This window comes from Mya arenaria, chromosome 7 (genome assembly GCF_026914265.1).
Source record: "Mya arenaria isolate MELC-2E11 chromosome 7, ASM2691426v1".
In the NCBI taxonomy this organism is placed as follows: domain Eukaryota; kingdom Metazoa; phylum Mollusca; class Bivalvia; order Myida; family Myidae; genus Mya; species Mya arenaria.
In genome coordinates, this window is record NC_069128.1 from 71,279,057 (window position 1) to 71,293,442 (window position 14,386).

A 14,386-nucleotide genomic window follows, 5' to 3' on the forward strand; every position below is an offset into this window, starting at 1 on the left:
CTTCAGATACTTTACCCATCAAGAATGTTTAGTGCTGTAAAGGAAAAAAGTTGTACTTTAAAGCCTTTCTAACTAATAAGTATAAATAATTATACTGCCATACATATAAAAATAAAATATAAACAGTTTAATATTTCACGACATTATTTTGAAAAAACAACAAAAAGCTGATACATACATGTATATATATAAAGAAAATTATTAAATTTATCAATAAAATTCATCATCATCATCATCATCATCATCATCATCATCATCATCATCATCACCACCACCACCACCACCACCACCACCACCACCACCACAACCACCACTTGACCACCATCACCACCACCACTTGATTATTGAATACAGTGTGTTTATAAAAACAAAAACCAAGTCAAATATGTTTTATATGAAATACTCACATCATCTCGATCAGATGCGACTGCCTTGTGGATGGACATGGCTGTCAAATCCGCTCTCAAGGATCAAACATAGTATTTAATGCAGGCTGGAATTCTGCATAACCCAGTGCTGTTGACTAAGTAATATTCAGTCATTTTCCTGCCTGAAAGAAATTAGACTTCTGATTATCAACCAGCAGAAACTACCACCGTAAAATACAAATGCACAAGTATTATACATTCTGCACTAATATCTGTTTTAGCCAAGAGTAAGGGTTGGTAGGCACAAATGTGTAGTTGTTGTGCATATGGTTGATAATGATTCACAACAGTATGGGGTTTTAACGAGACCTACACCAAGCCAATGAATGTCAATAGTGTCCTAGCAAACGCGGCTTCAATCCCCAAACCACATACAACTTTTTTCACAGGTTAGTTTTGAAAATATGCATTTTGTAAACAAATAACCTGTATGTACATGTATTATGGTATGTTAGAAATAGGTCACGTACCAATACACATCATTTTTAAACAAAATTTTAAGTCTAATATTTTTCTAGGATAAAACAATCAATTTAAAGATTACATACTCATATCATATCTTAAACATAAGTTATGTACATAAGTACATATAAAAATATGTAATATGTACATAAGTGCATGTAAAATATGAACATGATGTCTAAACATTAAGCTAATAAATATGATATAAGAATATTCCAAATATTAATTAAAAAAACAAACGTTTTTGAACACATCAACGTACAAAACTGCTCAAGGATACTTACATTCAGAGCCCTTTGCTACGAATATCTGAATATCCCAGTTCCATGCCGATTGTTGACAGTTCGTTTTTTCGAGAGAAAATCTTCTCTTACGCGTATATATTTCACTTAAAATCCATGTTTTACTGTAATGACTCATATTGTTAGATGTATCGTAATCTACTGTCAGCGTGTACTTTTAGTGTTTATTTATTTTAAACGTATATTCATGAGAAAAACATCACAATGTTTCCAAATGTAGAAATTCCATTATTGACCTATGAATAGGCGGGAAATACCTTCTGTTTCTAAAAATAGCAACATCCGGTACAGGCCGAATACGCCCGATGTTCGTCGCGATCTGTTACGGCGAGTGGCGATATATGTTTATGTTACCCGATGTTTCCCGAGTTGTATTACATGGCTAATACCTTAATTACCTTTACATTGAAATAATCATATAAATATATATAGGTATATTATTAGATATATTAGATTTATAACATTTAATAGCTAACTCACCTAGCAACTGACTCCAATGCCGGAGAAGCAGAAAATTTACAATTAGGGGACATACAAACCCTTTTGATAATTGGTCAATAATGTTATTGAGCTGCAAAAGGTCACTGTGCAATTTAAATGAAGATTCATTTTGGGAATCAAAGATTGAATAGGGAAATGTTTCATTTCGTTTTATTTAGGTTCCATGATTCAATCGGAAAAGGAGCAGGATCAGTCGCCTCCAGGAGAGGCAGAAGTGAACATTCGTTCTACAAAACAGTCCACCGAAAGTGAAAAAGAAGCCCTATTGCTAAAAGGTTTGTCATTGTATGAGATATTTTCAGAGTGTCTTTATTTATCAATTGTGTTTGTATTCGTAAAATGCTGGCTAATGAAAGCAAAACTGAAATTTAAATGTTGAAAATTGAATGAATTTAATAATTAAATGACGCACTGTTATTGTCCTGTTTCTTGTCATGAATAGTCTCCAAACCACAATATTCTCAGCTTAGATTAGAAGTGAAAAGGTACGTGTACATAACTAAGAATTCACCTACAAATGATTACTTTAGTTAACCGTTTACATAAACATACAATAACTCGAGAAAGAAAGATGCAGGTTTGATTTCAAATTCTTTATTATACCTGTTTTTCAAATGCCAACACTAACATAATAATCAATATTACATTGTATGTACGAACCTTTGATTTTGACCCGTCCTCTTCAACCAGGAAAGGGTCAGGAACAATTCCGTGCAGCTGGGGCAGAAAGAGTGTTAAATTTAAAGAGACAGTCCGCCAAAACCAATGAAGAATCCATTTCGACGACAGGTATTTACGATATTGATATTAGATATATGTTTTGTCTAAACAATAACAAATAGTGTGAATAATAAAGAACATTTTGTTTGTCTGATGTCTTAAAATGATCTTCAATGTAACAATTCATTTATTACATAAATCCAACATAAACCGTAACAAACACTGCATCAATTTTAGTTCATAAAAACGTTTAATTTGTTTTCTAAGCAATTTAGTAAGGGCTGAGTTACAATGTTAGCCCGTTCTTATAATCAGTGTTTAAAGGAGAGAGAAAACTATATCGATATTAATGTTTACAGCTTAGGATTATAAATTAAGTGTTCATGTTTATTAAGTCATTTCTTTGTAAAATTGGCAGGCATTTTTTACCTCCTTTCAATCCACATAGAGGTAATCGAATGAACACACCTTTTCATCAACAAAATATGAATAAGTTGCTACCTGTATTGGCATTTGTTTGTTTATTTAATTATCAATTGCAATTTGCTACGTAAATCTGTTCTTTTTATTCGTTAAAGGATACTTTAAGTTACAATATAATATTATCTCAAACTATTAGGTACTTGATTGAGGTTTTCTGTCGCTTAACAATAAAGCTCTCTTAATATGTTTAAGGTTTAAGTACATGGTTTTTTAACCGATCAAAGTAACTGAACATGTCCTTTGTAGCTAAGAGTATCCACTTCTTCGACTTCTCGTATACAATTATTATAATTACTCACCCCATCAATTCCGTTCGTTTTCGATACATACTGATCATCATTGTCAATATTTTGTCTTTCTGATCCAAACGTATGCCCTGTATCAGCTAAAACAACATTTACACTTTCGCCTCCTTTGTATCCCGACTAAAACTTATTGCAACATTACCCTTCCATGATATCCATATTACACAGCCCTAAAAGCAGAGGAAATGATTCCCTATTACCTATATTCAACTGTCCATCTTCAATAAAATCCTACACTAACACGGATACAGACAGAGCAAAGACGTTATTATCCCTATTGGTTTAAACAATATTTGCCCATATGCCAATCAGCATATAACAAGTGCATATATACATAATAAATAATTGAAGATAAAACTTAGCGCTTATATAAAAAACTTCACACATTATCTATATTCGGCTGTGGTGTGTCGTTTCTCTCTCCTCCAATGTGCTCATCATTCTCTATCTTGAAATTCCGGGCTTAACTGCAGTCAACTTAAGATCAATCCTTTTCGCTGCTTCATTATATTTTATTCCTTCTATTTAATTAGGAACGGGTCATTTTCAATCTCCCGCGTTGGAAAAAGGGGGAGCAGCAGAAGGGCATTTTAAACAAGAGTCGACCGAAAATGAAGATGAAGATTTGTTGTCAAAAGGTAATTCAATGATGTTTCGTAGTTAGATCAGCCGTGGAGATGCATGCCTCAACGAAACATACCCCCTGATGGGAGACGAATCTCTCCCGCGACTTACTTTATTCCTTGTTTAGCTTGGAAGGATATAATCTGAATCTAAATAAATGCAAACTCAAGCAATCGCTAACTATGTCTCTGTATAGTTTTAACATCGCAAAACACACAGGAGCGAAAAAGCTATAAAAAACGGCTATTGAAAACATATGTATTATGATTGACTAACAAAGCTGTTTTAAACGAACTACAAACGCCACGTACGTATAGATTTCACCAGCCGACGTTCTGTATTGTAATGTTGGTTAAGTTGGTTGTAGATAAAATCAGAACTTGATGATCACGAAGGTTGACAAGTTGTTGTCATTACATTTAGATTTCAAGAATCTACCAGTTATAGACCTGGATCCGTCGTCTCTGGGAAAGGCAAAATACATTCGTGTAACCAACCAGTACGAAGAAAGTGAAACCCTATTGCAAAAAAGTAATGGTATGGAATTGTTTGGGTTCAATACTTAGTGTTATATTAGTATAAGTAAAGCAACATGATCTTTTTAATAATCATAAAAGCATATCTGAGGATCGGACATATTAATAGTTCATAATAGAATGACATGAACATTTTAAAATGTTATTTTACACACACCGATATTTTCTGTACATAGTTATTTTGGTATATTCTATTATGAAACGTCATTCTATCTTTATGCTATATTCCTATATTAAATGTAAATTTGTCAAATATGAGTAGGACTTAAAAATGTAGCCATCCATACATTCGTAGCTAACTACACAAGCATTGTCAAGTATGCATCACACACGATGATGGTATATCAGCTTCTATTCTTTTTTCAACTAACTTTGTTTTTCTTAAAATGATAAGCAATATATTTAAAAACAACTTGTATTTGTATCTTTTTTAAACTTTCTAGCTGAAGAAATCGTGACACAAAAAATGTTCAAAAACTTTAACTGACGCTTGTCTTTCGCATGCATCTAATTTTCAGTATACTATATGTAGTGTATCGAACCTCGGCCATTGTGTTTTCTTCTACATTTAAGACAAAATAACTCTTTCTTTGAGCTCAGCGACAACTGACTCGCTTGCCCTGTTTGTTATACATGTACTTTGAAACTTGTGTATATGATCTCTTTGAACGTTATTCATTCCGTTATTATTATAATTGTTTTTATGCAATTCATTACATCATGTGATGTTTTAAGTCGGCAAACGTACAATTATATATATTTATAAAAAAATCTTTATTCGTTTTTTTTAAATTTTGAAACCAATATTTAATCAGGAACGGATCAGTACCTGCCGCTACCGGTGGAGGCAGAGAAAGACAAACACTATCATGTTGCTAGTATGCCTGGTATTGTATTTGACATAATATACACTATAACAAGTATCAGTTAATAACCTTTACATTGAAATAATCATATAAATATATATAGGTATATTATTAGATATATTAGATTTATAACATTTAGCTAACTTACCTAGCAACTGACTCCAATGCCGGAGATGCAGAAAATTTACAATTAGGGGACATACAAACCCTTTTGATAATTGGTCTATAATGTTATTGAGCTGCAAAAGGTCACTGTGCAATTTAAATGACGATTCATTTTGGGAATCAAAGATTGAATAGGGAAATGTTTCATTTCGTTTTATTTAGGTTCCATGATTCAATCGGAAAAGGAGCAGGATCAGTCGCCTCCAGGAGAGGTAGAAGTAGACATTCGTTCAACAAAACAGTCAGTCGAAAGTGAAAAAGGAGCCCTATTGCTAAAAGGTTTGTCATTGTATGAGAGTTTTTATTTCAGAGTGTCTTTATTTATCAATTGTGTTTGTATTCGTAAAATGCTGGCTAATGAAAGCAAAACTGAACTTTAAATGTTGAAAATTGAATGAATTTAATAATTAAATGACGCACTGTTATTGTCCTGTTTCTTGTCATGAATAGTCTCCAAATCACAATATTCTAAGCTAAGATTAGAAGTGGAAAGGCAGATGTACATGCATAACTAAGAATTTAACTCCAAATAATTACTTTAGTAAACAGTTTACATAAACATAAAAATAACTCTAGAAAGACAAATATAGACTTGAGTTCAAATTCTTTATTATACATGTAAATGTCAACCGTAACCTAATAATCAATATAACATTGTACGTACCTTTGAATTTGACCCCCTCCTCTTCAACCAGGAAAGGGTCAGGGACAATTTCGTGCAGTTGGAGCAGAAAGAGAGATAAATTTAAACAGACAGACCACCAAAAGCAATGAAGAATCCATTTCGACGACAGGTAATTACGAGTTTGATATTTAATATATTTTCTGTTAAAACAATAACGAATGACTAAAAGATGGTCTTCATTGTAACAAAGGCCAAAAACATTTCTTACACCAATCTCAACGATACAGTGAACGCTACAGAGTTTTCATTCTATGAATCTTTTAATACAATTTCTAGGCATTTTAGCAAGGACTGTGTTACAATGAAAGCCCGATTTGATAATCAGTATTTGAAGGTGGAAGAAAAGATATCGAAACTAAATGAAATATATATTGTGAGCAAATAAATTTTGATGGGGGACGGGGGGGGGGGGGGGGGGGGGCGCGGTTATCGACTCCGATTTTCGACACCATTGGCATATCAACCTGCTTATTGAATAAAATACTTCAGAAAGAAGCTCAGGAGCCAAATGTTTAAAAATAAACCTCGTTTAACGGCACAGGATAATCGCTAAAGACATATAACACAAAAAAACACAAACAAGAAACATCGAACAACAGCACAGGTCAATAATTTGCTTGTGCCTTCAATGCGTAAATGTATGCTTCTACAAATTTACTATGTACCAATGTCATAGGTTTATTTATTTGGACCCATTATTCAATCAGGAAATGGTCAGGAGCAAGCGCATCCGTGTGATGCAGAGGCCATTCGTTTATCAAAACGTTACAACAAAAGTGTAGACGGAGTCCTGTTGGCAAAAGATATTACTGAGATTATTTGAGTAAAGAACAAACATTTTGTGTAGATATTATCTATTGTGTTTTTCATACGTAAGTCTGCTTTTTCATTGGTTACTTCATACTTGTACGATCAATGTAATTTTAACTCAAACTATTATTACTTGAGCTATCTTAAAATCTCAAAGGCTTCCAAGCATGTACTCAAAACCGATACAAAAATACTGATGTTTGCACCAAGATTTATCACTCGTCCGAAGGGTTGTTACCAAAGGTTTATTCTTTGAGTTTTGTTTCAGATGAATATCTAAACAAATTAAACTTTATTATATTATAAACTGTATCAGGTGTATACGCATTATACCATACTTGTGACTTGTGGTTTATTTTTTTAAAACAATATCTTAGAGCTCGGGGTATCTGTTTCATTATAAAAGCCATATGCCCACATGATGGCGGTGATTGTGGTGTTGATGGAGGTGATGTTTTTCGGCGGGGTGATGAAAATCCAAGAATTGACCGACATTAATATGGTTAAAGATGTAACCTATGTTCAGTCAAAATTAGTTTATTGGTGCATTTTAGTAATTTCTGTCTCCGATAAAATACAAAGAAATTACCTTAGACAGCTATTACTTACTTGACGGCCAACTGGGGGGATGGTGGCGGACACAGATTATTTGTTGCCCTCCCCACCACCAGTAAACCTGCAACTGAGCTATAGTAGAAGTATTCAAATCAAATACAGGGGTAGTTGAGAATGTGAATAAATTGAAGTTTGAAAGGCGAGTATTAAAGGCAAAAGATTTAGGGAGCCGCGAATAGTTGCTACTTTAATTTGGAAATAATGAATCGCAGCTTCGCCTACTAACGCAGTCAATGTGACAGTGTATCAATTACAACCACAACCACAACATCATTTTCATCAACAAGAGCGCCAAAAATGTTGTAACGAGTCTAAGAAAGTTTTTTTTGTTCATACCTCTGTAAGAATAAAATAGTTTTCAATGTTTATAAATACCCTATTTTTGAGCATAATTATGAAGTATGTTGTTTTTCACATGGGCAGAATATGATTCCTTTGTACATCAAAAAACCGGCTTCTATCACAAAGGTCACAGGACCTGTGACATATATGTTCGAAATGTGTTGCTAATGAGATCCTATTTTTCCATATGTGTGTAATACGATAATATTGATGGCACCTTTGAACATTGTGATATGGAAAATCATGCTCCTACTGTGGTGAATAGTTGACATTAACAAATATGTGAACCTCTAAAAGAACGAATTTAGAAAAAAACACAGCCAGTTGGAAACATAATTTATATCGGAATAATTTTTGACAATTCGTCAAACATAGATCTAATCTTTATTCATGTTTTGTCAATGAGTCAGTGCTACGATCTAACAAGAAACATTCGATATACAGAAAATAAGAGTGATGTAGTGTAATATATCCTATTTCTAAAATGCATGTACGCATAATTTTCAGAGTATTTCCAAATTGAAGACAGTCCGGCACGAGACGAGAGTCGTCTTTATGCAAAAAAAAGAGGTAAGGTACAAGAACTGAAAAATTATCAAGTGAAAGTTTAAATGATTATTTTTTGATATTAAAAAAATCAGCTCAATTGTTTAACGACGTCTCAGTGATAATGTCAAGCGTAAATGTCAAGTGGACTTATCCTCAAATTAAACATAATCTCGTAAATCTAAACGGAGCTTAAGTATGCACACGTCCACATGTTCACTTAATTCGGGAGAATATAAACAAAAGCGAGTAGAGAAAAACACTATTTTTCTGTAAAAAAGAACCGCTGAACTGAATTTAGAACTATGTCCTGAATATATATATTATATATATATATATATATATATATATATATATATATATATATATATATATATATATATATATATTAATGTAAATCCATGAAACTCGCATTATTTGCATCTAAAACGCTCCTTGGTACCGTAATGGCAGTGGTCAATCAAACTATAAAATACATGTTATTGCACTCACTGGTAGCGTAACGGCTTTAATACGATTTTATTTTACGGTAAATCTTGTACATGCAGTACTAGGTCATGTTGGTCTTTCTACATATATTTATTCATTTAATTTAAATTGCATTTGAAAAAGCATGCATTCTAACCATATATACAATGTTTTAAAGTTTCTAGTATAAATAATTTCTAACTGAATTATACACTAAATTTTGCTGACATTTTTACGAAATATTAATTTATTTTATTACATTTAACAGCACCAAGCTAATTATAAACCCAACAAACTCACTGATTTATATTGCTAACTAGATTCATAAATGCGCAGATTTGTGTCAAGTGTTATCGTTTTTAAAACGTTGCACTTGATATCCACGCATTTTATATGAAATATGTGTATATCAGTCATTTTCCTTGATTGAATACGATTAGCTAGTGTTTTATTCCAGAATTAAAGGCACAGCTAATCAAGTACTATAAACAATCTGCAAACAGGATTGCCGTTAGGCTCGACATTGAGGAAGCCGTTGAAAAGCTATACGAAACCCCTAAACTTACCTTAAAGAAAATCGAAAATGGCGTGATAATAGAGGAAGATATTCCTGAAGTAAGCCAACTGTTTTCGACAAATGATGGCAAAATGAATGAAAAGATCATTATCGAGGGTGAGCCTGGAACAGGCAAGACCTCTTTGTGTAAAATGATCGTGGCTGACTGGCTAAGGGGAAATACGAAAGTTGAGCAGAAGCCAATCACACCAAATTTAAGTAAGTTTGAATTCGTCTTCTTCATCACACTTCGCGCTGTTAAAACTGAGAGTAGAATTAAAGCAATGATAGTCAAAAATATACTAAAGAGTATTGATCCAGTCTATGAACACGAGGACTCACTGCTGGGAGAAATTCTAACATTAGACAATTGTCTTCTCCTGCTTGATGGCTTGGATGAATGGCGAGAAGAAATGCCTCATGTTCAAACAAGTTGGCGAAACTGTACAACAGTAATCACAACACGCCCGTACAAATTGGCTGAACTGAAGATTGTTCCAACGCAGATCGGTAAACATGTGAAATTGGATGGAGTTCAGAATCCGAATAATCTCGTTTTGAAAGTCATTCGGATGTTAGAAGAGATCAACAAAACAAGCAAAAACCCAGAGTCTTGCATTAATGACTTAAAGGAACAACAGCTCTGGCATTTCAGTGAACATCCAGGCCTACTTCTTCATATTGTTTGGCTCTGGCAAAAGAACAACTTAAGAGACAAGTTGATTTCCACGCTTTACCAGCAAATGATTGAAGAAAGATGGTTTGACATGTGTGACAAAAAAAATCAGGCAAAAGATCCACGAGAGCTGTATGACGTACTGAGCGAAATAGCATTTCACAAAATGATTTCTGAAAACCAGGACGAATCATTCGTGTTTAACATCAAGGGGATACAGCTAGAAAAATTTATGCAGTATAAGAATGCATCGCTTGAATCTGGTATCTTAACGACCAGCTATGTACCTGGAAAACGCTTTCCTCAGTACAGATTTCTCCACAAAACATTTCAAGAATTCTTTGCAGCTCTTTATGTGTCAAAACGAGGTTCGGCATTGTCCACATCATGCAAGCTTGTGAAAAACATATACTCGAATCACAGGAACGAAAGTGTATTTGCTTTGAAGCAGGTGTTCCTTTTTCTGTGCGGTTTGAATCCATATGCAGCAAAAGTGTTTTCAAAAACACTTAACGAGCTGTTTACTGAGAAATATGAAAACATGCGTTCGGCTCATTCATTCCAGGAAATGATTCTAAGAGGCTACGAGGAGGCAGAAAGAAATGGATGCATCGGGGAGGAGTTCTGCTTGCAGCATATTGTTCTTAATCAATGGCTTACATGGAATCAAAAGTCAATTTTGAAAGTGGTATTGGATAAAAGAAAATCCAATCTCGAATCATTACATATTGATGGAGAAAGCGACTTAACCTCTTCCCTGCAGTACATTGGCGATCCAACTATTTTAAACCTACAGTCTTGCCAGCATTTAAAATATGTTGTGATTCAAAACATTCCGTATGATGATATCAACGAGCTGAATTTGAATGGAGTATTAGAATGTACAATACGATTCAGAGGCTACAAACCAGCTATTAAACTGATATCGTCATTGCAGTCCTCAGATTTACGAAGTTTGAAAATACTTAAACTGGTAAATGTTGGTTTGGAACGTAAAGCCATGGACATATTTTCAAGACTAAAATATGTCAGATTGCTAAGCCTCCAATGGAGCAAGGCGAGTCCACCAAATGATTCAAATTTGGACCTTGATCACCTTAGACATCTCGATTACCTCGAAACACTCTCACTTAAAGGCCTACATTTCTCTGACGTTGTAAATCTACACATGCAAAATCTGCAGAAGTTAGATGTTGGGTTTAGAACACAACAACGAGCACCACAATTGATGGCATCATTACTACAAGAAGGTGACGGTTCAATTACAACATTTCCTGTAAGTGATACTTTGCAACAGTTTACCAAATGGAAAATCAAGCGAAACATTTTTGTATACGCCAACTATATTGAGGAACGCATGCTTTTTATCGCGTCATGATTTGTGCTATTTTATTAATGTGAGTGTTAAAACATTACTAGCTCGAACTTAGAATTGGTTTATATGGGTAAACGAATAAAACCGTCTCTTAATGACTTAAAATTAGTTTTTTCCCATTTGTTATTTTTTCATACTTTAATGAAAATGAAATTTCAGGATGGGACACACTTTGTCATTAGAGACCTTAGACTTCACAACATCCTATTTTCCGCAATAGTGTTCAGGCGTCTCGTAAGTTTGGTGTTACAGTCGCGACATTCTGTATGCGTTAAGCTTGAGACATGTACAATCGAAGAGGACATAAAGCAGCTGCCGGAGGAGATGGAGAACCAGCCCGCCTTCCACATGGTGGTTCCACATCCTGCATCACCTGGCTATGAAACAAACATTAAGATATTGGAAGTGACATTGTCAGCAAAGATGTTCAGGTTTCTCGTAAATGGGATAATGCAGTCTGGAAAAATTGTGGACTGTGAGTTAATGAATTGTATATTGAAGCCTAACGAGGAGTTGAGGCGACTGATGATGGAGATAGAGAACCAGCCCAAAATCCATGTGAATAAGTTCAGCAGGGGCGAACAAGGCCGGTGCATTAAATTTTCAAGGTATATTGAAACAAAACATTACATGTGTAATTTACCGAATAAATCAATATTTGAATATAAGGCTAATTGATAATACTTAAACATTATGCTACATGATTTTACAGAAAACATATATCACTATTTGAATATGAGTAAACATGATTTTAAAGGATAAATATATCCTTATTTGAATATTAAGTAACATGACTTTGACTTTACATGATAACTAGATTATTTATTCATTTGAATAGAAGGTTGCATGATTTTACAACATGATTTTATAAAATGTCTTTATCAATTATATGAATATGTGTTTAAAAGTTTGAAACATGATACTTTGCTTAATTTAATATATTAAGAGTAAAATTCTAAATACTAACATATATACGTTTATGTAAGAATAACATTTGTCTGATAACAAACATTGGTAACCGTTTGTTAAAATAATAAATAAATGTGACTTTTGTCTATTTAAGGTCATCAGTCAAGGCTTAGAAGTGGCGTTTGAATACGAATATATTCATCTCATTTGGAGGATCTAACAATGTTCAGTTCTTCTAACATTTGCTAACTGGTATCATCGAACATTAGATGTTTGTGTTAGTGACGTTAAATTCCAAGTAAAGTTGATATCGAAAACATCCGAAACAAACGTTATTTTACAAATATTAAAAAAACAAGATACCAAACAAAGACAAAAGTCGGGAATGCCTGTGAAAACAATTCATATTTGTATAACATTGAAAAGAACTTGTATATGTTTGGTATTAGGACACGATGTTTAGAAGTTTTGTTTCTGTAGTTTTATACTACTTGGCATGTGTAGCTTCTTCTTCATTAAACTATACCTTTCAATTGTCATACTAATATTTTGTATTCGGCGTTTTTTGTTTGTTTGCGTTAATTTCAAAATATAAAGTGTTTATAAATGTTTAAAGATTGTTTGTACATAAAAGAAATCATAAGAACAATTCAAAACACAGTTTTATATAGGTTGTTGTTGTTTATTTGTATTAATTAACGATCCTTATATAGTTCGTTACAATTTCTCGTTTGGTTGTTGTTTATTTATCGATTAGATGATCTTCATATATTTCGTTTTATTATGGTGTATTATCTATGTTCTGAATGACACGCATGCTGTTCTTTCGGCCGGTGGATAATCGTGTATGTTACGAAGTTAATCTATGTTGTGAATTTCGCGCATGTTGTATTTTTATTGTATACAATTGAATATTGCACTTCCTCTGCTTGTTTACAAATTGCAAATTGTTGTTAACTGTTTGTTCGCATGTGTTATGTTTGGTGTTGCACGGTTTACATTTGTTGTTAATGGCATGCATGTCGAGAGTCTTTTGTAGTATTGTGGATGTTATGATATTTATCTATATTTCAAATGACTAACACGTAGGAACATAAAGTGGATACAAACTGAGCTGATAACCGTTAATGACAGAGATTCTTTTTTCATAACATTAAAAGAAAACATATATATTGTCTACAGGCTAACCCTGTGTTATATTATTGTTTCATTGAAGTGGTATGATCCCTCATTATGGTATTGTTAAAAGTAATATGTATCTTAGATTGTGCAAAGTGTATCTATTTTGTGAATATCACAAATGAAGTGTAAAGATAAATATGTTTCAGTGTGATGTTCGACGCTCAAATTATAGTTGACTCAAACTGTTAAAAGTAAAGGTATTTCATGGCTTAAAGTTTGTTACTTTAAAATTCATTTATGATTGTGTTCGTGTTTATTTTATGTACCAGTATTAAACTATGTGAGTTTATGTTGAGAACATTTTTTGTATTAGAATATGATTGTTAAGTTTATGTCTTGTTTAAAATACATGTACTCATATTTGGTCATTAAATTGGCTAACTGAACATGCATTTACATTGATTTTGCATGAATTTACCTTGACCATGCATGTATTAACCTTGATAATGCATCTACTTTCTTTATTGATAAGGAATGTCTTCCTGTTTGTGTTCTATTTTACTTTTAATAAAAGATATTTGCTACATATCGTGTTTTTCATCCTTTGAAAGTTAGCTGATTTAGTCTATAAGCTTTAAGTTTTTAAGCTGCATTCTCACAGATTGAACGTTTTGACAACTTTTTTAAATTTTTGTCTTGGAACGAGCCAATGTTTGTGAAAATGCATCGATACCAGTTATATAACTGATGACAAAAAATTAAAATCGCAGTTTTTTATATTTAATTTCAAAAATTGATGTTTTATGCATTTTTCTTAAACCGTTGGTAACGGTTCAAGCCACAAAACATTAATTTTCGAACGAAAATATAAATATCTGCAATCTGATCTT

At 33.1% G+C, this 14,386-nt stretch overlaps 1 protein-coding gene across 8 annotated transcripts in view; it reads left to right on the forward strand.

The window, feature by feature from the left end:
• The window catches only part of LOC128241902 (uncharacterized), a 50,968-nt gene extending 36,886 nt beyond the window's left edge, over positions 1 to 14,082 (forward strand). For 5 of the 8 annotated variants that reach the window (XM_052959025.1, XM_052959029.1, XM_052959032.1 and 2 more), the window contains 11 exons: positions 1,852 to 1,968; positions 2,384 to 2,482; positions 3,735 to 3,839; positions 4,249 to 4,362; positions 5,177 to 5,248; positions 5,555 to 5,671; positions 6,088 to 6,186; positions 8,352 to 8,414; positions 9,316 to 11,366; positions 11,625 to 12,073; positions 12,529 to 14,082. In XM_052959025.1, the coding sequence (XP_052814985.1) occupies positions 1,852 to 1,968; positions 2,384 to 2,482; positions 3,735 to 3,839; positions 4,249 to 4,362; positions 5,177 to 5,248; positions 5,555 to 5,671; positions 6,088 to 6,186; positions 8,352 to 8,414; positions 9,316 to 11,366; positions 11,625 to 12,073; positions 12,529 to 12,547 (3,305 nt within the window). In that variant the 3' untranslated portion in view covers positions 12,548 to 14,082. The remainder of the gene's footprint in view (positions 1 to 1,851; positions 1,969 to 2,383; positions 2,483 to 3,734; positions 3,840 to 4,248; positions 4,363 to 5,176; positions 5,249 to 5,554; positions 5,672 to 6,087; positions 6,187 to 8,351; positions 8,415 to 9,315; positions 11,367 to 11,624; positions 12,074 to 12,528) is intronic. The other 3 variants (XM_052959028.1, XM_052959027.1, XM_052959030.1) reach the window with 3 other exon arrangements.
• Positions 14,083 to 14,386: the final 304 nt, after the last annotated feature.